The 27,160-nt window shown below is 41.4% G+C and overlaps 2 protein-coding genes across 4 annotated transcripts in view; one reads left to right on the top strand and one right to left on the bottom strand.

The window, feature by feature from the left end:
- Positions 1–12,927, bottom strand: part of SERPINI1 (serpin family I member 1) — a 45,483-nt gene extending 32,556 nt beyond the window's left edge. The window contains exons 1-2 of one of the 2 annotated variants that reach the window (XM_051781882.1): positions 7,926–8,030; positions 6,777–6,957 (exon numbers count right to left, since the gene is read on the bottom strand). The gene's annotated coding sequence lies outside the window, so the exon portion shown is untranslated. Of the gene's footprint in view, positions 1–6,776; positions 6,958–7,925; positions 8,031–12,770 lie in introns of those variants that run through there. The other variant, XM_051781883.1, reaches the window with a different exon arrangement.
- Positions 12,928–12,973: 46 nt separating this feature from the next.
- PDCD10 (programmed cell death 10) lies at positions 12,974–25,498 on the top strand. 2 transcript variants are annotated; one of them, XM_051781908.1, is made up of 8 exons: positions 12,974–13,186; positions 19,568–19,782; positions 20,385–20,438; positions 21,766–21,883; positions 22,533–22,659; positions 22,959–23,037; positions 23,354–23,436; positions 25,011–25,498. In XM_051781908.1, exons 2-8 carry the CDS (start codon positions 19,687–19,689, stop codon positions 25,090–25,092), a joined length of 639 nt encoding a protein of 212 aa, XP_051637868.1. In that variant the 5' UTR covers positions 12,974–13,186; positions 19,568–19,686; the 3' UTR covers positions 25,093–25,498. The 2 variants fall into 2 exon arrangements, with proteins under 2 accessions (XP_051637868.1, XP_051637867.1); XM_051781907.1 differs by having other exon boundaries at positions 12,981–13,046.
- Positions 25,499–27,160: the final 1,662 nt, after the last annotated feature.

The raw sequence follows: 27,160 nt of genomic DNA, 5'->3' as shown, positions 1-27,160 counted from the left end.
CCATGATTCATGCGCGTCTAATATTTCACACTGGTGGGTAATATCCACGTTCTTGGGAAAAATTAGGTTAATCTTTTTAATTAGCGTGGCTTTGAAAACTAAATAGGCCAACCTGAATTCTTGGGCCTGTATATAAGATCCCAGTTTTCAAGCTTTCCACAGGTTATGTCTAAAGGAAGCTGTGGAATAGGTGAGGTGGGCAGCTGTACCTCAGGGCAAGGAATCAGGCCCAGCTTGTGCCGAGCAGTTGCATTAACACAGCCACAGCAGAAAAAATGTTTTAATTTTCCAGCAATATGTCTCAGCAGCAAACTCATTGGGCAACAATCAACCAGAACAACTTGCCTCACACAGAACTCCTGGAGCTGGTGCAGCTGCATGGGAAGCATTGCCCAGATCCTGCCCATTTTTTAGCCAGTCACCACAGAACAGTTACTGCACTGGAGCCAAATCCACCCCGAGGTGTAAGTGGGCAAAAGCTCATCTCTCATCACACAAAGACTCTGCTAATCCTTGAGGCAGCACAAGAGATCAACTGTGCACCTTGTGGGCTGTGCACCTCTGGCTCATGATCACCAACTTTATCACTGGGACACATGAGACACTTGTAAATTGTGGTGGGCCTGCTTCCTAGGGGGGAAAAACAGGCATGGCATAGAATTTAATGGGGAAACACTACTTAGAGCATGAAATTATAAACCTAAAAATAACTTCAGGTGGGTTTCTTCTTTGTTCAAATTCATCCAAGGCAGAATGTACAGAATATACTACCTTGAAGTGAAGAACAACACTGATATTTGTTGTTTTAAGCAGTAAACTGCCTACAGGTGAGGGCAGCCCCACTGGATCCAGTGTCCCATCCTCTGTGACATTCAGTGGCAGGGATTTCTGCACACTTAAAGCACAAACAGTAACCAGCTGAGGCAGCAGCTTTGTGCTTGTTTTCATAAAAATATGGGGTAGCCAAGAGCAGAAAACATCAAACCTTAGCCAGGATACATGTCTATTTTAGCTCCCAAAGCCACAGTAACCAAGGTTACTATAAATGGATTAAAAGTTCATTATTCTTTTTCCTTCCCCCAATGTTACATTAAAAAGCTTGACTTCAAACAATCCAGTCTTCACTGTATAGAGAATTGTAATTTTTTTGTGCGAACTGTGGCTTCTAAATACAATAATAATGATGTCAGACATGGCCATGCACTTGCCCAGGCAAGACTTGCATTTATGTCTCTATACAGCCAGAAATTACCAGCCTAACACTTGTTTTCCCATGATTCACAAGGTTTCAGGAATTGTTACGATGCATTAGGAGGGGCAAGGAAAGGCCTAGGATGGATTAAGGAAACCCTCAGTAGAGCAAGACTTGAAAACACACTTATCAGAGCTGTAATTACAAGGCTGAACGGCCCCAGCTGATCCCTAACCTCAAACACTCTCACACTCCCCTTCAGCGACTTTGCATCAGGGAAAAAACCTTTACTGTGGCCTTATTAAACAAACATTTCCTTGTTCTCATTTTAAAGGTTCTACTAGTTTAACCTGTATTATATAGAAAGAGTCAAACCACGACAGTACAAAATTAGAGCACTGACTCCCTCGAAGTCCTGGGGTTGTTCACATTTCCATGGGTGTGAATTGTCTCAGGGAGGGAACTGCACCACATGTACCTGCTGTTTGCCACTGGCAACTCCCCACTCCCTCCAGGAACTGCTGAGGTTACTGCATCCAGGAGTGCAGACTAGACATTTTCCTGATCACACTGTGTGTATTTCTGTGTATTTGGTTTATGATATTGTCAGAGAGGTCGAGGTGGTTACTGAGAAATAAAAGCAGTGCCTTTCAAAAAGCAGGAGTGCTCCCTCTCCTCAGTGACTTTCCTGTGACACAGCTCAGCTACAAATTCTCGAAGGCTGGTGTTTATTTTTTAATTGGACTAACAATGATGCCAGTTGAGGTAGCCAAGTATGAAATTAATATGGATTTAAAAGCTTAAACTTTGCCAGTTTGGGGATGTTTTATTTCAGTCTCTAACTTTGATATCAATCACGGAGGGAGAAGAAAAAAGGAACTAAAGTACTATTCTGTGTACACAGAGTGCATGGGTCGAGGAGAGCCTGTAACTGTAGTAAGAAATCATCAGGTTGGACTTTAACAATAGAATTCTGCTGGCAAAGACAAGAAAGCTCTGGAAAAGGTTGCCTGGGGAGGTCTCTACCCACATCCACAAGATCCCTTTAAGCACAGTTTTGGTTCAAGGATTTTGGAATTCTTTGGCAAAGCTGGCAAGTAAAGTTCCAATCTCTGTTCTGTGTCAGAGATGGAAATACAGAAGTAGCCCCTGTTTTGTGAGATTTATGGCTGCCAAACAAAGTCCACCAGGAACCCAGTTCTGCTCACTGTGCAGCTCTGCTTTTATTTAAAAGGCCTGAAAAATCAGAATTATTTCCCCTTGGCTTAAACTAGCATAACAAAAATAATTTGAGCTTCTCAGAAAATTCTGCATGTTTAGCTGCTCAATCTGTAAGTGGAAAAAAGTTAATTACACAACCCATTTAGGCATTTAATGTCCCAGGGCCAAGTCACTGAATGTCCAGGAAAGCATTAATAAACATGGTTTATCTACTTCATAAAAGTTGTGATTATCATTTTTCAATAACAGAAGTTATCAGCACTATTTCACCTCTCATATCTTACGAAATTAAACCAAAATGGCAAAGCCTATTTGAATTCAGCTTATTGTGAACATGTTCTCTTTTTGTTCCTATGCACAATGTCAAAATTCAGGGCTGGGTTTCTCCAAGTGCAGCACACCAGGGCTCAGCTGGGAACAAACAGGAGCAGCCAAGCAAATAAGCCTCTATTTTGATGCCTAAATGGGAAATAAATATTCAAGTGTAAAAAAAAAAACAAACCACAAAAAACCAAACAAAAACACACACAACAAAAGTCTGCTGCCTGTTTTCAGAATCATTACATCTTAAATTTCTGTGTAGAAATGGTCCACTTTGCTTTTCAGCTCCAGACCACACAATAACTATTTAAGAAGTTCATTCTAAAGAATAAAACCCATCACAGTCCTATGTACTTGCAATCCAAGGCCCACTAAAGTCAATTGAAAGACTTGAAGTCTATAATATTTTGCATATATGAAATTATTACATATACCTTATATGCTTTAACCCCTATTATATATCTTATATATGCTTTAACCCATATATGGGTTATGGTTATTCCACTTTTGAACTGTTCCTGAAATGCCACCAGTGTTGGCTCCCACTCAATACCAACAAACTGCCTCTTCCTTGTTCTGAGCACAGACAAAATAATTGTTAATTGGTAGGAAACACTAATATTTCAATTAGGAGTGAAAGTGCAGAGATTCCTAGAAAGGAAACAAAACTGGTAACTTTTCTTGCTGATGGTTACATATACGGTAACATATGGATGAACTTTATGAATTATGTGCTAAATTAACTTCAAATGTAAGTGTTGCAACAAAATATACATATCATCCACCTTTTATATGCTTAATTAAATAGAAAAACATGCTGGCAGCTCATCCTGTAATATAGAGAGGTCTAAATAGCAACTTACACAGCAGGTGTTAATGGTTGCAATCCCTGTTTGCATTACAGATATAATTATGACAGGATTTTTAAAGGCATTTTTACCACATAAAGGCTCCTGCCCATATCACTATGCCAGGTCCTTCTACTGGAAACTTCCAAAACTCAAACAGGTTCATCCAGTACATGTGCACAAGGTTAAGTCTTACGATTTTAAACCGTTTTCAGATTAAAAATATTCTTGTTTTTACTCAAACCCAAGAAATGGACCAGATTCCCACAGAAACCATTACTCTTGGGTAAACCCATTTCAGAATCCATGCTACTCAGGCCTTGAAATATTCCAAAACAAATGAAAAAAAAAATAATTGAAGAAGAAATAAGTGATTTCCCTAAGCATTTTCATAGCTTGCATAAAGACATCAATTACCATGGCTTGTCTTCTAAATTAATGATTCCCAGTGATGGATTATTCATGCAAGTCGGGCAGCTGAACATTATACTTTGACTCTGGGGAGAAAGTATAGCATGTCTTAATTAACTAGATTTTGTATAAGCCAGAAGATGCTCAGAAAAAGTTTATTTCTCTAGTCAACCAGGTAAAATGTAAGCAAATAGAACAAGTGGTAATTGAAATATGCAAAAATCTTCAGCAGTTTTCCATAATCCATATTTAAAGGGAACCAGCAAGAGCACGTTGCCTCAAGTGAGCTTTGTCAAGTCATTCCAAATTGCCACTTTGGTGAATGAACTGACTTCAGATCTGCTCCGTCTAAGCATGAAAAAGATGGAAATTTCATATTAATATGCTGCTTCCTCTCTGTGCACAACCTTGCAAGACTCCAGCGATGGCACAATTTCTTGTTTCAAAAGGATATCAAGTATTTTTTTGACTGAAATTCAACTTACACATTGCAATTTTCCATGAGTGAATGATAGGTTATTATCCCAAATATTTTCCAAATGAATGCTGTGTTCTAACGGCCTCCTTGAACAAACATAACATTTCTGTGTTGTGTAACTCTATTGATTATGTTTTTTTCTTTGATTGGGATGGTCCAAAATACCCCCTACAATTCAAACTATATCTAGGATTTGCACTCATTTGCTTTCAAAGTGTTCTTCAATCACTGTATTGAAAGATTTACAAAATAAAATGGAAGTCTATGATAAATGTTGCAATTGATCCTTAGAGTAAGTAATAGGAACAATCTGCTATCTCTGAAAATCTATACCAAGCTGCTCTAAGACAGATGAATTATATGACTATCTAGTTACTTACAGTTTATATACATTAAGGTTGTTAAAAGTACTAATCACAGTCAAATAGACCTTTACCTTTTAATACCCAGCTGCTTCACAGCCATTAATGGATTTTATTTTATGAGTAGGAAGACTCTGTTTTCATTTTATATTGGAGAAACATAGGTTAAGTATAGATTAAGTGACTTGTCCACTGCCAAAGGATCTAAAAACATGGGAGCTTTTTTCCTTCTTCCTTTAAAACTATCCCATCCACTGGTGTTACCTTCTCTGAGCTCCCGGGATAATCCTGGAGCCTTTGAAAGCAAAAATTTAATTTTGTCCCTGCTCTCTCAGTGCTTCAGCAATATTTCTGGGGATTCTCCTAAAGCCCTACACTTCCTAAGGAATTAAGTAATAACTTCAATATAGGACAGTTACATAGATAAGGATTAGGGAAGGATGGTGAAAATCAATTCAGTTAGTCTCTACCAATCCCAAAATGACAAATAGTGGGAACACATATTATCATTCCTCTGTCTCCACAGGGCTTTCACTACAGGTAAGGATGATCCCACAAGAGACCCAGCTCCTTGTAACAATTCTTATATGCAGATTTGAATTTATGCTGCTTTCCTCTCCTTCCAAAAATGAGATGTCCTCGTGCTCTTGTTGGGAAATATGCTTCTATCACTCCAAGAATTTGTTTTCATTGGGGCTGAGTGAAAGCTTGTCCTCCAGCAGCTAAAGGGTATTTGGCTGTCACTTCACATGTGAGGACCTGCCATCCCTTCTGTCAAATCCACAAGTGCACTGTTTTGATATTTTATGTACATTTTCCTCCCTCACATTTGTATGTGATAAATTACCAATGGTACTTTTTGCTTCCTGTACATCATCCCCTCTAAATAGATCTACTTACAGTTAATTTGATTCTTACTTACTTTCATAGGGATCTTCTCTATGTGTCCTGCTGCTCCATATCCCCTGTAATTACCCATTTCTCTTTGCTTTTTTTCCCCCCCTGGTATTTGTTTTCCTTGGTGTCTCCTCATAGATCTAATATCCTGCTTTCTTTAGAATTTTAACACACGCAGGGCAGGAAGAACAGATGGAAACTGTCAGCTACAGATGATGCCAAGGAGCTCCTGTGCAAGTGGAGACTCCAAAAGCTCCAAAATCCACGTGGGCTTTTGTGCTACCATGACATTTTCTCTAAGATTGTTACCTCCTGCCTTGCTGGATTCCCAGGAGCTATTTAGAGATGGTCTTTACACACCTGACACACCTGAGTCTGTCAGATGAGGGGCAGGGGGAGATGTGGGAAGAAGTTATTCATCGGACATTTTATTCTCTCTGGCTTAAAAGAAACAAATAAAAATATTAAGATGAAACCCCATCACTTCTGGCCAAGTTCACATGGGGCTGGGACATTTCAGAGACTACTGCTATTTTCTGTTTGAACTGGTAGTAATAAACCTACTCCTGCTCACCCACAGCAAGTGCTTCTCACAGCTCTGCTTCCTTGCAGTGGCACTTGCAGGTGGCAGAAGTCAGGACCCTTGGAGGTCAAAGGAAGCAAAGATTTGTGAGCCCTCACTGCAGGAGCACAGAGCACTGTGAGAACAGCAGAGGAAAGTGGAGCATGGAAAGGGAGGTGCTCAGGGGTAAACCTGGGCACTGAGGGAGGAGGATAAACCAGGCCAGCAGATGAAGGGGGAAGGCCCAGTTCTGATGCAGAGGAATGACCTGAGGCAAAGGCAAAATATTCCCTCCAGACTTTCACTACCATCAGTGGGGACAACACATAATCCCTGTCTGTCACACTTAGGGCAACATCACTGCAGGATGACAAGGAGATCACAGCAACCACAGAGCAGATCAGCACCGAATTAAAGGGTTCAGCTCTGCATCTCCCAGGGTTACATCACAACCCCTGCATGGCTGTGCTTTTGAAAACCTTGCCTTGCTCCTCTGAAGAGATTCTCAGACACTGCTGTCCTCTTCTTCCCAGCTCCTCAACTCCACACCTCCACCAACAGCTCCTTGGGCTGGAGGGAATTAGGGGAGCAGATGTGCTGAGGGATCCTGGGACTGGCCTAACCACAGTCACTTGGCACAGCAAAGAGCAGCTGGTCCGCAGCACCTGCAGCCATGAAACAAGACCTTGTTGGTCACACTAGACCATGGAAGTGTAGCAGGCACATTAAGCATTAATCTAAAACTCTTCTGTCATCTTCAATTCAAACATCAGCTTTGTCAAGTGTTATCTGAACCTTTATTTTAGAAGTGTGGAGTCAGCTTTGTTTTTTTATTTTATTTTCTAAATCGAAACCCCACCTGCTGCCTGTACTGTTACTGTGAATAAACAATGTTACTGTATTAAAGAGGTTTTTATTCACCATATGCAATTGCACATGGTCTTAAAGACAAAATAGAATTACTACAGTGTTTTAGAAGTCCATATCCAGTTTAATAAGAGACTAGTTTATTCCTCTTTAGTCCTTGCAAGAATCATTAGACATCTTTCAACTCCCACTAATTACTTTGTTTTTGGCAGACATCGCTGTTTCCTCCTCCTGCTTTTTTTGAATAAATCTGAAATTAACAAGTCAATAAAGTGACATATTTACAGTAAAAATAACTCAGCTCCCCTCTCTTCTTCCTCCCACTTCTCATATCTCTTTGCAGATGAAAAGGTCATCGTTCACCTACAGGCTTTACACACACTCCCAGGGATTTGGGCACCTCCCCTTTGCATCAAACGGATCTCAAGCTGAAGATCTGATATTACAGTGAGCTCTTCCTGCTGTCTCAGGGTTTGATTAATTGCTTTAAATAGTTTAGAAACCAGAGCAAACACTTCTGAAAAAAAGATATCTGAGAAAGAAAACATGAGTTGCTTCAGTGAACTCCAATTGCCATGTGAAGTACACAATCATTAAATGCTCCAGGAGCTGCTTTAATTTAAATGTGGAAGGAAAAGCACTGGAAAAGGGCACTTTTGCTGTACCAATTAAAAAAAGATGTCTTAAAATCTTTAAACCCACTTTCTTCTTAACTCCAACTTACATAACTGAGATGTATGGGGAAAACTAGGGCAGGAAACATCACCTCAGAGAGAAACAGCTCCTAAACTCCAGTTTTGCAGTACTGCCAGGGAAGGAGGCATCTCCAGTGGCTGAGTGATCGTGAGGAGCTCCGACAGCCAGTCCTTGGCAAAGTACCCACGCTCTGAACATTACCTTGACATGCCAAGGTCAGCTAAAAAAAAATACACATGTAAAAGTAGATGTCCAAGTTCTTCAACTCACTCCAAACTTCTACCTGAGAAGCAAGAGCTGGAATGGGCATGTTATCTTATTGCAAAGGCACTTACTCTCCTGTGGTATCTGAGCAAAATTCTCAGAATTCAGTCAGAACTGCAAAAGCAAAACAGAGCTTTTAATGTGTTGTTCAAAAAGGTTAAAAAGGAAATGACAGTTCTCTTTTCTCTGATGAGGAAATCCCCCCAAACCTACTGCACATGCAGAAACATGGATGACAAAAATAGATGAAAACAGAAGAGCACAGGAACTGCAGCTCTTCCGAGATCTGGAGAGACCATTCCCAGCTAACAAGTGCTTGGTTTGTTCATTGCAGAAGTCCCACTGCACATATGGTACAGCTACAGCTTGCATTCAGACAGAATTGATCTTTCTAGAAGCAGCAGATTGTCCATTAGGCTCATCAAGTCATCATGGGGTTAGAACTGTCAGACATACACAGCAGAGCAGAAACAGTTGCTGTTATTAAGCATTTATTTATTTAGATGTAATGGTGAAAGACTGCAGGGCTCAAGTACATAAGTGCAAAGACAGCCTAGAAATCAGAAGGCATTTGGTTAAAACTAAATGCAACCACCCTGTTTTAACTTTCTCCTTCTAGACAGTAAATTACTTGTCATTATGGACAGAATAGTCTCAAGGTCTGCAAAAATATTTCCAAAGAATTATCATAATATTTGAACAGTCGACTAAACCAAAAATCCTTTACAACACAGGAGGTCAAACCTTATTAACCCAAAAGCCATACACACATTTAACTCATTAGCTTGTATGAATAAGAAATTTCCTCTTTTCCCATCTCAGAGCTGCAGCTGCTTTGCAACGACTCCAAAAGCCCAGGAAAAGACGTGGATAACTCACGCAGCTTTTATCACATTAGCCACGGGCTGCACTTCCCATAATCATTAGCTTTGAAGGGTATTAAACAAACCAGAACACGACCTTAGAGCTGATATTTTAATAGCTCCACATAAGGACAATTGTTTATCAGAGATCCTTTAGTGAGGCCACCAAACGAGATGCTGTTGAGAAGTACCCAAAACAAGCAGGCAGAGAACTCTGTCACACAGCACAGGGCAGTGACCAACTGCTTTTAGATGCAGAGTCACCACACAGCTCCCAGCACACACCTCTGAGCTTGGCTGAGCTCAGCGACCAACAAGAAGCAGATATGTGCAAGTGGATGAGACTAATGCAGAAAAGAAATCAAAGCTTTTAGTTTCAAACTAATGCAATGTAGCATGGCTTTGCTCATTAGCAAAATGCACAGATTATCTTATCCACGTTTCTGTTCGGTCCAATATGCCATTACCATTTTAGAAATGGAATTTGGGGAAGGGGAAGTGAAAAGAGATGACACGGTGCCCTTTGAGCGAAGTCAGGAAATTGAAGATATTTCACACAGGAATTCATCTTACTTGAATTCTCACATTACTGTATTGCTAGAGATCTTCTCCAACACAACCTGCACTAAGGTATTTACACTATAAATAAATACATGCTTAATGTGATCAATGCAGTTTTCCTTACATCCCTGCCATTGTACTGCTTTAAATACCAAGAGCAGAGGGAAGATAAATGCAAAACTTTACAGTTATTATTGAGCTGTGGAATTATTCTTTTTGTCTTGAAGTGGCTCTGGCTTTGTTATCTCCAGGACTATTTTACAAAGAAGTTTAAAGAAAATGTGTTCTTCTGCCAAGACAATAATTCAAGATTCAGAAAGCGTTTTCTTTCCTACTGCGGGAAAACGTTATTTCCCCCCCCATCCCCAAGTTCTGCAAACCTTTAGTCATTCAATTCACAAGACCACGCTCAAAAGACATGAATTGAACTCAAGAATTTTAAAGGTATTTCCAAATTTAAGTTAACTACTCTGGTCTTTCATACATTTAAAGAAAAAAACAAAGTTATCACTAATTACAGACGTCTCTCCCTACCATCTGCCCACTATACTGCATCTGAGATATGCAAGTGTACATAAAATAGAGAAAAACAGACATTAAACTTTAAAGCCACGTTTGCACACCAGTTTTTAACATACACAGCTTAATTAAGATGAGGACAGCCTGCAGACTGAGCATAGGACAGATGTACCCTGTATTAATTCCTACTCAGCCTGTGCTTTACAAAGACAGAATAATGTATTGCCCACACAGAACATGGTTTGTTAGAGATTATTTTAAAAGGTATTCAGGCATGCCAAAAATGTGTCTTCATGGATGATGAGCAGCCCAAAAACAAATCTGAAATTTTGAGAAATTAAAAAGGCCTTTAAAGAGCTAAGAGTGGCCAGATCTTGATGTGAAGGACCCTACCAGCACTAACCCATCTCCACTGCTACATTTTGCGATACACAAGATTATAAACTGAATTAAGCCACACATAAATACAACATTTACATCTACAGAATAAATTTCAAGGGCGTCATTACAACAATGTAGGGTTCCTAGAACTCTGCTAGATTCTGTATGAACATATACACATTCTTCCATCTGAGAGGAGGTAAGAAGAAACCCAAACCTTAAAAACAAACCCCAAACCACCTCGGTGTGCTCCTGCAGGGAGCCAGACACTGAGCAGCTCCGAGCTGCATTTATCCCTGGTTGTTCTTAGAATCAACTTCAGCCAGCAGTGCTGTAGCTAAAGAATTCCAAAGGCCAGCAGACACACAGCATATTGTGGGGTGTCAGCCTCCAACATGAAGGCAGATGTAGGTGAAAGTATTCATGAAGCTGTCACTCATGTGGACAAATTGCTAGCTTACAATGGTAGATGGGGAGACAAACTCAAAAGCAAATTTAAAAACTCTTAACTCGATTAGAAGATGTGAGAATACAGGATAGGCAGTCTCACGAGGACATATTTTGGAACTCGTGACTACATTTAACAGGAAACTTCACATTGCCACAAGCCTTCACATTGTATCATCACATCTCAGGTTGCCCTGTGTAATTCTGTAGACAACACCTACCTCAAAGAAAACGCCACAAACCTTTTTCTCCTCCCTCCCTTGCCTGGGCTACTATTCCTCATCATGCTCAACCAAGTTACAGTAATTCTAAAAAATTCAATGGATTTAAGCTATGGCTTAAAAAAACCCCCAAACAACCAAAACCCAACAGAATCTGGAAAAGTATCACAACATTGATGGAGGGGGATAACAACCTATTTTAAGTTTTAGCAGCTGCAGGACTGCAGCTTTGTAGCTTTATTTAAAATGTACAATTATCACTGAAAGAATAAAACACCATTAACAGGCATTTATTTGGCTCAATCTATGCTACGACATTTCGGTAAACACTTCTCACCTACTTGGAATGGCATCATTTTCCATCAGACTACACCAAAAATGAGATGAGAATTGAGGAATCAGAGCTCGAAGGTGATTAACAGTACAAAACTCATACACATTATGCAGGTTTTAAGCAGCCCTTTAATACCAAGATGTGTGGAGCATTTGATACATGAGAGATGATACACAGTCTGATTAAAACAAGCTGGTGCAGGAAGGAGAAAATGCACACATGTTTTAAAGTGCAACAACCCAGGTGCTTTTTTTCCCCCCTATTTCCCCCCCACACACTGTTCTTGCTGAGGTAAGTGGAGGACGTGGGGACAGGTAACACACAGGGACACCTGCACACGATCCATCTGTTCCCACAGGTATCAAACTCTTCCCATCTCTCCCATCAGTGCCGCAAGAAGTTGCAGCCAACGCCTGACAAGTTCAGCGCTGAAGCTGCTCATCCGCATGTTCACATTGGGGAATTCATGTGCCTTAACGTTAGGCAATACGGACCGGTATTTAAAAAAAAAAAATTAAAAAAAAAAAAAAAGAGTTTTAACAGTGATGCATCAGAAACGCAGATGCAAACCCAAAACTGAGGTGACGCCTTACCATTAATTTTTAATATTAATTTTTAATAATCGAGCTCTTTCTGCAACGTAACGTAAAACTTTAAAGCTCAAAGATCACAAGCAACAGCGTTACCTCGACAAATAACACGCAAGTTTGGTTGTTTTAATGGCCAAAACGCAGAACGCTCGGCGCGCACACGCGGTCTGCGGCGCGCTGAGCCAGCCGGCAGGATCGGGGGTGCCACAGCCGGGAGCAGCCCCTCATAACCGGGCTCTGGAAGCCCAGCTGCGGGCTGGGAACGGCCGGGAACAGCCAGCCCGACCCGCGGGACACCCGGGGCGGGTGTTTGGGCACGACTTTCCCCTCAGCTCAACTCCAGCTGGAGCGCTCCCGCCGGACCCCCGAGGGCGCCTCAGCCCCTCGGGGGCGGGGAAGGGAGCGCGTCCCTGCCCTCGCTGCCCGCAGCAGGTGAGTGAGCACCTGAGGGTCCCTGGGCTTGACTGAGGGGGTTCCGGGCTTGATTCCCACTCCTTTTGGGTTATCTCGCGGGGAAGCAGCTCCGATCCCGACCGCCCCTCTCCCGCCGCAGCGGTGGGCGCAGCCCATGCCCGTCCCTCCCTCAGGTGCTGAGTGAGCGCCGGCGACCCCCGCACGGGCAGCGGCTCCTCCGCACCGGCACGGAGCGGGGAGCCTCGCTCGTTTATAACAAATAAACTAGAGCCGCCCGGTGTGTTCGCACACACAGACCCGCCACGGGACAAGCGCACTCACCGGCACTGCCGCCGCCCTGCCCGCTGCCCGGCGGTGCGCCCGCCGCTCCGCGCTCCGCCGCGGCTCCGCTGGGCTCGGCTCTGCCGGGCTGGGCTGTGCTCGGCTCCGCTCAGCCCCGCTGTGCCCCGCTCCACCCGCCGCCGCCCGGGGTAGTGCCTTCGCCCGCTCCGCCCCGCGCAGCCCCCGCCCCCGCCCCGCTCGGCATTGTGGGGCTTGTGGTCGCGGAGCGCGGACTACGAGCCCCAGGGCCCCGCGCGCGGTTCCGGACAACGCCTGGTGTGTGGTAACACCGCGGGTCTTCCTCCTTCTCCTCCTCCTCCTCCTCCTCCTCCTCCTGCTCCTCGCGGGCGCTTCCGGCGCGGCGGCGGCGGCGGCGAAGCCCCTCGGGAGCGGCGGGGCCCGGCGGGCCGGGGCAGGTGAGGAGCCGAGCCCTGCCCTGCCCTGCCCGGCGCTCCGCGGGGCGGGCGCGGGGCCCGCCGCGCCCTGCGGGGCTGCGAGAGGGGCTGCGAATCAAACCCTCCTCCGGCACCACGGCCGCGCTCAGGGAGCGGCCGGGGCGGCCTGGCCGTGCGGGGAAGGTGTGCGGGGTGTCCCCTGCCCTCCCGGCCGGGCGGTGACCTCCTCCTGCCCCCGGCCCCGGCAGGGCTCGTCCTTCCCCTCGCCCTTCCCGCGGCCGCGGGGCTCCGGGGCCCTCCCCGTGCCCGGCCTGGTGCCGGTTCCCGGTTCCCTCGGCCCGGGCCCGGCAGGCGCAGGCCCGGATGTGTTTTATTTTTGTGTGTGTATTTATTTTTAGCTCGTCCTCTCGCAGCGGGCGCTGTCAGGTGGCTGCGGCGGGCAGGGAGAAAGGGCACCTCGGCTCCTTCCTGCGCCGGGGGAGGTTGGGCATAAGGAAGAAATTACTCATGTCGAGGGTGATTAGATAGGGGAAGGGGCTGCCCAGGGGGGTGGTGGAGTCACCGACCCCGGGGGTGTTTAAGGCAAGGCTGGACCTGGCACTCGGCGCTCTGATCAGGGTGACAAGGTGGTGCTGGGTCAGAGGTTGGACTCGATGGTCTTGGAGTTCTTTTCCAACCTATTTGATTCTGTGATTCCCTGATTCCTTCTTAGCAGGGTCCCCCGGGCTGTGCCCCCCTTAGGGACTGAGCAGGCAGGGCTTGGGTGTCCCATTAAGGTGCTCACTGAACTGGTGAGTTTGGCTGGTTCCTCTCCTGTGTCTCACACACACTGGATGGCTCAAACCTTGAGCCAGGTTTGTGCTGTTCCTGTTATCAGAGGAACTAATCGTCCCCTGGGATTTGTTTACGTGTTCGGAGCTGTGTCATACCTGGTGGTGTTTGATAAATAGGTTCACTTTCACATTCCCAAGGAGGTGAAAAAGAAAGAGAAACAGGGGTATGTTGTGATTATATATTCTAACAACCACGGCCTGTTTCAGTTATGCTGTATAACAGTTTTAGTGTTGCTGACTAGTGGAACTGGAGCACAGGCTGTGGGTTCTCACGTTAGACACAAACTGGATGTGTTAGGACAGACTAAATCACTTCCATTTTGAAGTCCAGCAAAGGAACATGAACTAATTGTAAGCCTGACTTCAGTTTAGGCTTGGACTGTGTTGCTATGGTTCTATAAATAGGCATCTTGGGTTTATCGCAGGTTTGTCTGATTTCTGAATTAGTCATAGAATTGTTCTGACAGTAATAAAATGCATAAGCAGTTCTGCTTTGTCAGTGAGCTCAACTTGCAAGTGGCTGTTACACGTGTGTGGGGATGTTTGAGAACTGCATCTCTCTGTTCCAGACACTTTAAAGGCACTTCCAAAAATTCAATACTCTATTCTGGTGACATTCTTCTTCAGTGAAACTGCTGGCTGTGAGAGTTAGTAGAATATGGAATCAGTGCACTAGCCTGCCTTTTTGAAATTTCTTGTTATCTTTGGTGATTTTAAAATACAGAGATTGTTATCTTGAGGTTTGATCTGTATGGTAATCCCAGGGCATTCACCCATACAGTTTTAAAAAGAAGGAAAGTAATTCTGTATCTGAAGCACAAAGCCTTGAAGCTTTGTGTAATACAATCGAAGTTATGCAGTGGGAAATAATTGAAATTGGGCAGGTAAGGTAATGTCTGACAAAAAAAAGAGATGTAGGTTTTTTGGTTTTGTGGTTTTTTTGTTTTGTTTTGTTTTTTTTTTTTAATTTAAGTGACCATTAGTAAGAGAAACAAGCTATGTGTGGGATGTGCATATAGTTAAAAGAGCATGTTCTGTAATTTTTTTCTTCTATAAACTTTGCAACAGCAAAGTTGACCTAAACCCCCTCCTTCCATCTACATTGCTCTTACATTTTGATTCAAGCTCTTTGCCTCTGAATTCAGGATGGAATTTATGCTGTTATTTCCCTTCCCCCACTCCTTCTTCCTGGACTTAGGTTATTTTTTCTGTTAACTCAGGGATCTCAGGTCAGGTTAAAGGTAAAAACCTTGAATCCTCGCTGCAGAAAGTGGAGCAGAACTTCTTGGCAGTAGGACAGTCTTTTCTAGCAGGAATAGAGCTGTAGTTTTTGCTAGAAGCCAACCATTGAAATAATAATTCTTGTAAATCACTGCCTTAGGCCTTGTTCCTCTGTGGTACTTTTCTAAAAAAGAATATTAATGTCTAAGCACTTATGAGATCTGAGGTGGATGGAACCTGGAGAATGGAATAGAGACAACTTCAGTGCAGAATTAGATCTGCTGATGACACAACTGAAGATTGAAATCCTGCCAATTGATGCCAAATATTTCTGTTGGTTTAAAACTCTTTAAAAAAGTCGAAATGAGGAGAGTCTGCCCTCTTCTCTTTAAACACTGTTTCAGAAATAGTGTTACACAAACACCTTTCTTTGGTGGACACCTTACTTGTTTTCACCCTGGCTTATGCACAGGTGTGGATTTTGTGGATTTGTAGTTCCATTGTGATGGTTGTGTTCTTATTAAGTACCTCTGAAGTTCTGCTTGATTTTTAGGGCATGGCTAAAACTCTGTCAGTAAATGACACACATCAGAGGAAGCAAATTGTCACCTCAGACACTGATAACGGTGGTTGTACATCCTGGGAAGGGTGGTGGTTTGTGCTCTTTACCTTTTTTTGGCTCACAGGAAGTTTATCTTAGTGTAGGGTTTTTTTTTTTCTGCCAAAGTTCAGTTGAATGATTTCAAATGTCATTGGATGGATATGGGGAATGGGTCTGTGAAGAATCTTTCCAAATCTGTCCTACATCTCTCAGTGTTTGAATGGGATAATATTTTAGTGCTGAGACTTAAAAGGTTAGAATGTCAGATTTGTACTGACAGGGAAAGGATGTGTTCCATGTTAGTACCTCTCTTGATGTGTGTGGTGATTAAGATTGAGCAGGCAGGCTTGTATTAACTGGCATCTTAGCACAGTTTGCAAATCTAGATTCTCTGTAAATTCCCTGTGTCATTCTGTGCATTCTCCCCCATTGCTGCTAATTGCACATACATGGATTTGAATCCATGGGATCACTGTCACAAGGAAAACTCAGGCTCACACACAGTGTCATATTTGGCAGTGTCCTGCTGTCTTCTCCTCATCTGCCCTCTCAGACCAATTAACAAGTTTGCTAGCAGAGTAACACCTTTTATGCATCTTACAGCAATTTCCCAGGATTTTCTGAACTGCACCACTCCATTGTGCTGTTCTAATAAATCACCTTCTCGTGGAATCTTATTCCATCTTTTTTGAGAATGTAAAAATCCAGTTGGCAGATGAAACTGGGGTAAACTCTTCTCAAAGAAAAGGCTCTTTGGAGATAGCAGGGAACTGAAGTTAAGCTGTTAGGAGACAGTGTCATGCAGGCTGGCAGCTGTGCAGAGCTGCTTTTGATCACATCCCAGAAGAAATGCTGGAAGCTCCTCGTGGCTGCCTGATAATGTGCATTAAACTTTGGCTCCAGTCAGGCCGTTTTCAAGGTTGGTGAACTTGCTAATAGTTGATCTAAATAATAGAACAGAAACTTCATGGGGATTTGATCCCTCACCAGGATTGAGCCCTTCCTCAGGGATATTTGTAGGTGGTTTAGTGCAGCTGTGACAAACTGTCTTTCTGTAGCCCAGTAAATGTGGAATTTTTTATGAAGATCTTTATTCTTTCTATTTAACACCAGCAAAGCCTGAAGTGCATAAGTTACATCCAAAAGCTGTGAAGAAGCTGATCCCTGACTGCAAAGATAAATAGTGTGGCAGGGTCAGCAGTCAGGTACTTGCCTGACAGTGTGATGCTTCCTAATGTATCTTCTAGAAAATGGGGAGGTTTCTGGGATAATGAACAACCAGTGTGATATATTGAATATATTTCTTTTCATACATTGGCAGCTAAGGCATTTGATGTTCTTATGTATTTCTTGTGTGCATGTGTATATATAAATCCACCTCTCCAGTCACAACACTGGTATCTTTATATAAATCCAAAGTGGTGTATTTTTTTTTTTTTTTAGGAGTGTCAGTGTCTGGTAAAGAGGTAATAGATAATGTATAATTGTTTTTATATGAGGAGTTTAGCTGTACCATGGATTAGTAACAATAGCTTATGGCTCTTCAGGAGAAAATGAGTTCTTCATGGTAGTCCACAGTGTAATAGGTTTTCATCATCATAAAAATCCATCATTTCACTTAGTATTTCCTTTTTTGTGTGTGTGTGGGTACTGCTAGCCCATAAAAACAAAGTAATTATATCTAATGGCAATTCTGTCCTTTTTTGCCCTTCTTCCTGTGATAAAAATCTTTTGGGTAGAGTAGAACAATGTTCAGTGACCTGATTTAACTCTTTAAAAAACTTACTCTGAGAATACAGTCCTGGATAAAACCTCTCAGTGAATTAAACTGTGAGTGCTGCCTTCGGTGGTGCTTGTCAGATTAGTATCTTGCATGAGTTTATGTTTACTGAACTTCCAGAAACATGGAATTAAACAGCAAAACAAAGAGATCTCCAGCCACTCTGTCCCTCACATGCCAGCCTTTGGAGCAGGGAATACTCATGGATAATAAATGGGACAGCTTGTACCTGAGGTAGGGAGTGAAAACTTGCTCAGACAAGTTCCCACCCCCCCATGTGAGCAGACCTTGCATGAATTTATGTAACTCTGAAACAAGTTCTTGAAAAATATTCCACTTTTTGAGGAATGGTGAATATTCACTTGTGTTCTTCCGTGTTCCTGACAGCTCTAAAATATCTCTGGGTAGGGGAGAAAAATGTGAGAACCCTGATTTTTGCAATTCCATCCATGCGGACGTATCCACACAAATCCCTCTCTAAACTCTTGGGAATCCTGTTCTGGGGCTGTAGGACTTGCTCATGTGTGTTATGTTGAAGGGTTGAAACAGCAAGAGTAATTTTGGAATAAGCAATCCATGTCAGAAAACTGATATAATTTTTTTTACTATGGTCACGTTTAATTTTTCTTCAATGTTTTAACTGTTGTGTGACCAGTTCTTCACCTACTTAGAAGTACATTCACAGTGCCTGTTCACAAGCTCAGATGAGACATGTATAATATTTGTAGTCATCCAAATTCTTCTCTGTGCTGACTGTAATCAATAACAAATTTCACTTGTGTAATTAGGGCTAAAGTACTATAAACCTACCCTGGAAAAAAATATCTGTTCTTTTATTGAAACAGCCCTAAGATTTTTAGCTGCTGCAGAGCATAATGAGGAATATAACTGGAAGAAATATCTTGGTTTTTTTCACCTGTTCACACTCCCAGTGATATTGATTGCTGGAGTAGCTTCTGCTGTTTCTTATAATTTCAATTCTTTCACTTCTTACTAAAATGTCAATAAATTATGCAGATGTGCAAATGCCTGATGACTGAAGCTTGTTAGGAGGAAAAAACCTCCTCTAGTGCATCAGATATTCCAAGCAAATCTAAGAATTAAACCTGTTAATCTCCTTTTTATTTTTATTTCTAACTTGGACTTCAGGTCTTTAAACTCAATTATGTCATGTAAAATATTTTTAGAGAGTCTGATGAACAGAATATGTAGCAGGCTGGAACAAAGATTTCTTGTGAGCTGTAGGGTGATCTTTCTTCTTTTCCACATATTTTCTATGTCTAAGCAATGATGGCTCCATGTTGGATATTATGAGCTGGACTGGGTGGAGAACTTCCAAAACAGAGGTTCAGTTACTGGAACAATAATTTTCCATTGAGTGAACAGAGCTGGGGACACACCCAGAGTGGAAACATGACTTCAGCTTATATAAACCCAAAGAGGGAATATTAGGAATTCAAAGAGGTGGAAAGTAGGCACAGCTTGATGCATGTGCAAAAATATGGGGTATTTATAGGTAGTTCTAATGTTAATAGTCATGATGCATCTATATGGGGTTTGGGTTTGCAGCATTTCAAGCTTTTTCTGTAGGGGAGTTGTCAGGAACCTTATGCTGCTGCTTATGAGTGGTGGCAAGATTATTGTAAATACATATCAAACAAAATCACTGTTTTCAGGAAAATCGGTTCCATAAGAACTTGAAGAAAAAACACCCACTTCTGGTAGCACCCTACTCTTTAAAATATTCACTCAATAGATTTCACTTAATAGATTTCAGGGTTTTGAAGTCACACAAAGTGGTCATTCCATATTTACTTGACTCCTGTCATAAGGAATTCCTGGTTTCTGGGCAGTAACAAGCTGACGTTGATCTGTGTTTTCATTTTTAGGACCTGCCAGTCACCAGTGTTTGTAACTGTTGTGTTTGTTTTGTTGTGTTTGTTTTGTCTTTTCCCTCACGCCCTAAGGACAATACGTATTTCAAGCCCTTCAAGTATTCTTGCACGACGAGGAAAAAGAAGAAACATTTCAGTGAATGAGGAGTTTTTTGCTTCTATAGTGTTTTCCTTGAGAAGTGGCTCTTTGAATGAGGATGACAATGGAAGAGATGAAGAATGAAGCAGAGACCACTTCTATGGTTTCCATGCCTCTCTATGCTGTCATGTACCCGGTCTTTAATGAGGTGAGCTGCAGTTTGCTTTGGAATTTGACAGTCCCCTTTATTTTGGGAAACATGGGCACAGTAACAGGTTGTTCATTTTGACTGTGGAAGCTTTGTGTCTGACACCATCTCCTTCCCATGCTTTGTTTTACCCTTTTCCCATGAATACTATTTCATGCTCTTCAGAGGTTGCTGGATGTCTCAGCCCTGATCTTTTCTCTTACCTTTTACAGAGAATTTTCACAAAAATGTCAGGTCTGGTATTCTGTGGCAGGAAGTAACATACACTCAAACACATACTTGTGAACATTTTAATTTTACTGCTAATGGTTGTAATTTAATAGGATATTTGATTTTCTGTGAGTATCAGAGATTGGCAAGATGCTCTCAAAAACTTCTGTGAGATTTCTGCTGCAAAATACATCCAGTGACATATTTGATTTGAGGAGGGGGAAGTCTTTCCTTTGGGATTGAACATTTTAGTATCTCTCAAGTGACACCAGTAATTTGAGAGCCTCTGTCAGTTCCCAGTTTCATTATGTGTGTAAGGCAGGGCATGAGTATTTGACTTGTTTTGTTCTAATAACCTCAGAATTCCTAACAATTCTAAACTTTCATTGCAGCTAGAAAGAGTAAACCTGTCTGCAGCTCAGACGCTGAGAGCAGCTTTTATTAAGGTGAGAAGTAACTTGTTTTGAAGAAGGATTGCTTAAAAGGTAAACCATATATAGTAAAGCTAAAAAGTCAGCTTTCTTGTGTCCTTGTCTTTGCATCTGAAGACTCCAGCCTTGATCCAGCACTTCTAAAAGTGAAGTGGACAATTGCATGGGCTGTAAGTTTGAGAGGTCAGATGTTATGAGTAGAAGAAATCTGAATGAAACACATTGAGACATTTTAAACAGACTTTTTTCTTGTCCATATAGTACAAAAGCTTAAATGAGGAAGCAGTCAGTGAATAAATAATATACTTAATCTAAAATTGCCAAGATTATGTGGCAGAGGTGCTCATGAGCAGTAGACACACAGCAGGCTTTGGAAGTGCTTTACAGAGTGAGTGATAATGGGATTTTTTTGTGGATGAAGATAAGTTCAGTGCTTGTGTCTGCATCCAGCAGTAAATGGAAAAAAGAGACTTGTAACTTTTATATTCCTGAAGGGTGAAAATTCCTTTATACTCCTTTACTGAAGTGCTGATCTTTTGAAATTCTTAAAACAAAAATAATTGCAGGCATGACAAATCTTAACGTGAGCTGTGCAACTACATTGCAGGTCCCTTTTTATAAGCCTAAATCTAAGTGTACCTTGGCAATCTGAAGTCTCAGCTAGAGCTCATGCAAGCTAAATGTTTTTACAACTAATGATAAGGAGCTGAGCTGGGTGCAAATAATGTCAAAACTGAGATATTGGTAGCAAAAAAACCCACCCCACAGTCTCATTCCACACAGTGCAGTTTTTTTAGTAGCAGCACAGGTAGTGGGAACACCTCCAGTGTTAGCTGAGCTCTAGCTTAGTTTTACTTAGATATATCATCAATCAGAAGCTGGTTTTTTTACTGAAAAAGCAATTCCCAAATGATGTCTGAGCCTATGATGTGATTCGTAAGAGGCACGTTTATAAAATGTCCCGTGGGAGGTGGGGGAGCAGCACCTGGCTTTGGAGTGACTTGAATTCCAATGGATACAATGTCTTTGTCTCAAAGCTTAGTGTTTATGAAAATATAACAGGATATAGAAATTCATGAAAACCTTTCTCATTCAAATTGAAACGAGTGGAAAAGCTTATTGGAAAAGTTATTTATACCAAATCAGTGATGTAGCCCGAAATAATGAATGTTGTAGTGGGCAAAATGGTTTTCAATGTAATCTACTGGTCTAAAACCATTAGAATTTAAAGTTTCTGGCAAACTCCTGCAGTATCTGAAGCGAGGTACATGAAAATCTGCCTTTGTGCTTGCAACATTCAGTCATTGCATATTTCAGAGTAACAACTTGCTTTGCTGTACAGGCTGAAAAAGAAAATCCAGGTCTTACACAGGACATCATCATGAAAATCCTGGAGAAAAAAAGTGTGGATGTGAACTTCACGGAGTCTCTTCTGCGTATGGCAGCGGATGATGTAGAAGGTAATAAATCTCATGTTTAATAACTGTATTTTTAATTACACTGCTAACTAGAAATAGGCATTTCTCTGCCTTTTTTTCAGAAGAGATTATTTGTTTCTTAATACAATTTTTTTTAGCAGGGTCAAAGAAAATTTGCATTTCTTGAATACCTCTTTAGGAGAAGTTGAATCTTCCTGAAAACCATACTTGAATAATAAGAGAAAAAAAGAAAACGAATGTTAAGGACTATATTTCTGTGGGTGCACAGTACACCTTTTGCATTGCTAACACAGAAAAAGAGCATGTTATACTCCACATGCTTTTTTTTCCCCCCCTGTTTCAAAATAAAAGCAATAGTTACACTGTCAGAGAAGGAGAATAAAGGCTTGAAATTCTTTTAATACTGAATTGGGTTAGTGTAGTGCCTTCAGTGTCTCAAATAAATTAAGGTGGGCTCTTTTCCATCGTGCAGTAATAAAGGTGATTGTTGCACTGTGTTTTGGTTCCTACAGAGTGTATTCACTGCAGTTTTCTGGTCAGGGCTATTTTTGTGCTGTTCACCTTCAAATATCCCATGGCACTACTGCTGCATTTTTGTGGAGTGTTTTTAGCTGTCACTGGAGACTTGAGGACACACTAATGGTGTTTCTGAATATGTTCTTTTTGGTAGAGTATATGATTGAAAGACCAGAACCTGAATTCCAAGATCTTAATGAAAAAGCACGAGCACTTAAACAGATTCTTAGTAAGATTCCTGATGAGATCAATGACAGAGTGAGGTTTCTTCAGACAATCAAGTAAGTACCATGTGATGGATTTTTCTGCAGATCGAGAGGTCAAACTTTTTATTTAGGCCTGATTCTCACTCAAATGTTTAAGATATTCCTTGACCAAACTTACCTTGTTGATTCCCACACTGGATTCCCAGGGCACTGCTCTGGCTCTTTGCATTTGGTCTTGTGACATCGTGTCTGACACTCACTCTGTAGAGACTGTTTTAAGAAGTATTTGGTTCCTAGAAGGGGATTGAATTCCAACATTTAAATGGGATCACTTAAGGATATTACAATTACTTTTTTTTTTTTTTTCCAAATAGGGACATTGCAAGTGCAATAAAGGAACTTCTGGACACAGTAAATAATGTCTTCAAGAAATACCAGTACCAGAACCGGCGGGTATGTGCAGCGACTCTTCGCATACAATATTTGAAATAGTCTAAGAGGAGGCATTTCCTTTTGATCAGAGGATGAGTAGGAGACTTTAACTGGTCAATGACATAATGATTTAAGAGCAAAATTGTTGTGTGATAGGTCTGGGCAGTTTTATAGGAAGAGAATGATATCTCTTCATGTCTTCTCGGAAAAATGAGAATCCAAATGCTGTTCCAAATGTAATGTCAGCCAGTTTTCTGATCAGTTCAACCTCAAGGTTCTCTCTGTACCCAACAATATGTGAACTAAGACTCTGCTCCTGATGTTTTTGTTTTCTCAGGCACTTGAGCACCAAAAGAAAGAGTTTGTAAAATACTCCAAAAGTTTCAGTGATACTCTGAAAACCTATTTTAAAGATGGAAAGTAAGTATGGTTTTGTACTAATAATTTACATCAGTAAGGCTGTGTCAATCAACAGGGGAAAATGAGACAAGCTACTTTTTTCAGCACTTGCCTAATTTTCTGTACCTGTGTCCTCAGACTATTGTGGCTGCTTTAAATGCTATTTCTTTTGTAATGCCTTTGAGGAAAGTGGATTTTTTTAAATGCACCACAATACAACACCCATATGCAGTGTTAGTTTTGAATCTGAATTTGTGAAGTTAAATTTCCTGGCCCTGTGTGGTTTTTCTCAGTGTGTATACAAGGACAAAGAAATTATGAATTCTTTATTGAAAAAGGTAATCTACCTATTTGAAGTATCATTTGCAAACACTAAACATCTGTGCAATGTTCTCTTTGATTTACATTTTTATTGGCCTTTCTTTATAGGCCCTTATAATGCTTTGCAGTGTTTGGAATTACTCAGCTGAGTCTTTTCTCTTTGAACATGTTAGCCTTCAAACTGAGGCTTTTTCCAGGTCTTCACCTTGGCTTTTGAAGTCCATGTTCCTGTATAATTCACTGTAGTGATTGTTTGGGAAGATGAGTGTATCCCCCTCAGACTTTGACAGTGCCAAAGTGTTCTGTGTGCTACAGTTCTAAAAATGAGAACTCCCTTTCATGTCAGCTCTTGTTGAGCTTGGCAAAGACTAAGAACACCCAGGAGATGGTGCATTACTAAAGGGCAAGGAAGTCTTAAGACCAACTGGGAATACTATCTTGCTTCAATCAAAGCATTCTGATTTTCTTTTCTTACTGAAATTGGGGCTAAATTTGGTTATGATACCAAAAAGAGAAATTTAGACCCTGTAACTTTATAATTACTGGACAGAAGTGCTGTGTATTGTAGGCATAAGCTTAAAGTGTGTTAGTTATTTGCAGTATTGTAAGAAATTCCATAAGGTTTGTATTTCCTATCCTTATGAAATCAGGAGTAGTTTTAATCTGTCTGAACTGCATGTTGAGTGAGAAACCTGCTCCCACCAGGAGGTACCAGCCCCAAAGAGAACGTCCTGCTCACATGTGTCATTCCTGAGCTCAAAAACCCAGTGACTCCACACCCTTCTTAACAAAAAGATAACTAAAATAGCAATTTCCTTCCACATATGTGCATGCTTAGTATTTCTACAGGAAATATTTGCCAGTTCTGAAATTAGTGGGGGGTGAAGTGCTCGGCTTTGGGAAAAACACGAGTTTGACAGTCACAGGATCAGAGAATGGCTTGGGTTGGAAGGGACCTTGAAGATCATCCAGTTCCAACCCTGAGTCATCTGCTCCACTTTTTTTCTTAGTTAGCTAAACCCCAGAATCAAACAATTGAGATGTCAATGGTGATTGAGAGCCCAATTCTTTAAGTTCCTGCCAAATAAACAGAGCCTTTCTAGGATTAGCTGTGCAGATGAGGCCGGGTGCCAGCACTGAGCTTCAGGTAGATCAGGACAGGGTAGGACATCAATATCCTTCCAATTTTCAAAGCCTGGATGCCAATAATGCTGGATTTATGGAATGCCATGTTTTCTAAAAGCATCTGAAGCAGTGTCTTTCTCTTTCCACAGGGCAATAAATGTGTTCATAAGTGCCAATCGACTAATTCATCAAACCAACTTGATACTCCAGACCTTCAAAACTGTGGCCTGAAAACTGTATATGTTGAGAGTTGTACTTTTCAATGGTGGATAGGGTACCTTTATATGTAAATTTTAAAGTTTTGACTGTATAAATTATCAGCCCCTCTCCAGGGGGGCCTAATGCAGGATTTTGAATGGGATTATTGCCATCTTACACCATATTTTTGTAAAACATTGTAGCTTAATCATAATCTCACGAGGAAGATTTTGCATCACTTTTTTGCTATTATCATTCTTTTCAGAATTATAAGCCAAAAGAATTTACGCCTTAATGTGTCATTATGTAACATTCCTTATAAGAATTGTAAATATTTGGTGTTCTGTTTCTGACATTTTAACTTGAAAGCGGAAAACTGCAAGATTATGTATTTAACGATATTGGTGGCAAATATTCAATAAATAGTTTACATCTGTTAGACTGTCTTTTTGTATGTGAACAAAAGTGCAGAGCTCATCTTTCTAGAACTGCAGAACGTTCATTAAATAGAAAAATAATTCAAATTATTTGGGTGCTTAAAGCTACTGGGAGTTCAAATCAGTGTAAAATCAGGGGTTTTCCTTAAAGCTGAGATTTTTTGGCTGTGATCTAGACCAGAATACCAGAATAATTATATTAAAATGTCTTTGACAAAGTAATAAGTAAACTCAGAAGTGAGATGTTCTTTTGTTTTTGATAGAAACTAAATCTCACTTCTTCCTTAATCTTCTCTTGGTGGTGAGTTAACAGGCTTTTTACTCCTAGACTATTCCAAGGTTTGGAGCAGAGGATTATTTTAAATATATGCAGCTGAGTTTGCAGCAAAGGTTGAGTTTAAAATATTAAGATAACTGGGTTTTCAGTTGGTGCCCTTTGGGAGGGAGGAGGAGAGAAGCTGGAACTCTTCCAGGTAGCACTAGTGATATCTCTACTATGCATGCCACAAGGCAACTTCTATTTTTCAGGGATTGAAATCATGTGAGACCTCCACTGACAAACCTTGGCTGTGTTGATGGTTAAGAGCTGCTGATGGACAGAATAAATTTTATCATTGTGATTTCATGGTGATATTTCACAAGTTTAAGGAATCTCTCATGTGCCCCTTTGAAGTGCACCTTGAGCTTATTTTGAAATAGAATAAACCTCTGAAAGATCTTTAAAATCTGTGGCCATAACTAGTTGGTTTAGAGAAGAATGTGAAGCAGTTTATAAAGCTGCACAGGCTGTTGCAGGAGGATCACTCCAGGCTGAAAGAGCACAATTGCTACAGAAATACTCCTTTTTTAGGTGTAAATGCTGAAGAAAAGGTCCATCCAGACTTTCCTTGCACACTGGCTTGGTGCTGTATTGCTCATTTGGGGCAAGTGCCTTATCCAGAGTCCAACAGCTGGGTCCTTGAATTTGGTTATCTGCTTCAACCATCAGAGAGGGGGGAAGTGCAACCTGCAGCCCTCCTGAATAGCACTGGGTGTTCTGCTGTCTGTCTGGCCATGGAATTGTTTCCTTGATGAGAGCACTGCCTGTAGTGAAATGGAACAATGTAAGGAGAGTATTGTGTGAAAATGACTCCTTGGGAATGTACCTTGTGAAATTTCTGATTCCACGTGAAGCTCTAAACGGGACATGGCCCTTAAAGCTTTGCTGTTCAGCCTGTTTTCTGTTCTGACAGTGGTGTGTTGTGTCATTAGCAAATTGAGCTTAGGAACATGACAAAGGGATGCAGATACAATTTAGAGATAAAACTTCCTGTTATTTGTCAAAGCTTGGCCTGCTGAACTGTCATTTCTTGGAAAGTGGTAGAAGAGCAGCAGTTTTAGCAGCTACAAAAGAGACAGCCTGACTAAATTTGAGTAATATTTCATTTGCATCTTTGCATTCTGTAAATAAAAAGGTTGAGTAGTCTTCCTTGTGGATGATGTTCACTTAAGTCATAGCTCCAAAGGGCTTCATGAAGACTAATTAGGTTAGAAGAAAGGGAAAGGCACCTGGAGTTTATGATACTTCATTTGTCTTGAAAAAAGTGTTTGGTACTGGGGAGGCTGCAGCAGTGACTGCAAGGAGACAGAGACATGAAAACTTGGGTTATATTTTCCAAATTGGA

This window comes from Manacus candei, unplaced genomic scaffold (genome assembly GCF_025592945.1).
Source record: "Manacus candei isolate 608988 ecotype Guabito, Panama unplaced genomic scaffold, ASM2559294v1 h1tg000015l, whole genome shotgun sequence".
In the NCBI taxonomy this organism is placed as follows: Eukaryota; Metazoa; Chordata; class Aves; order Passeriformes; family Pipridae; genus Manacus; species Manacus candei.
Note: the sequence above shows the minus strand (reverse complement) of the source record. Positions and strands in the feature narration are given on the sequence as shown.

Excerpts from the sequence above, each read along its gene's own strand:
- PDCD10 (XM_051781908.1), top strand. The coding sequence starts at position 19,687 with ATGAGGATGACAATGGAAGAGATGAAGAATGAAGCAGAGACCACTTCT. Across the intron at positions 20,439-21,765 it reads TGAGAGCAGCTTTTATTAAG|GCTGAAAAAGAAAATCCAGG; the intron begins GTGAGAAGTAAC and ends TTTGCTGTACAG. Across the intron at positions 21,884-22,532 it reads GGCAGCGGATGATGTAGAAG|AGTATATGATTGAAAGACCA; the intron begins GTAATAAATCTC and ends TCTTTTTGGTAG.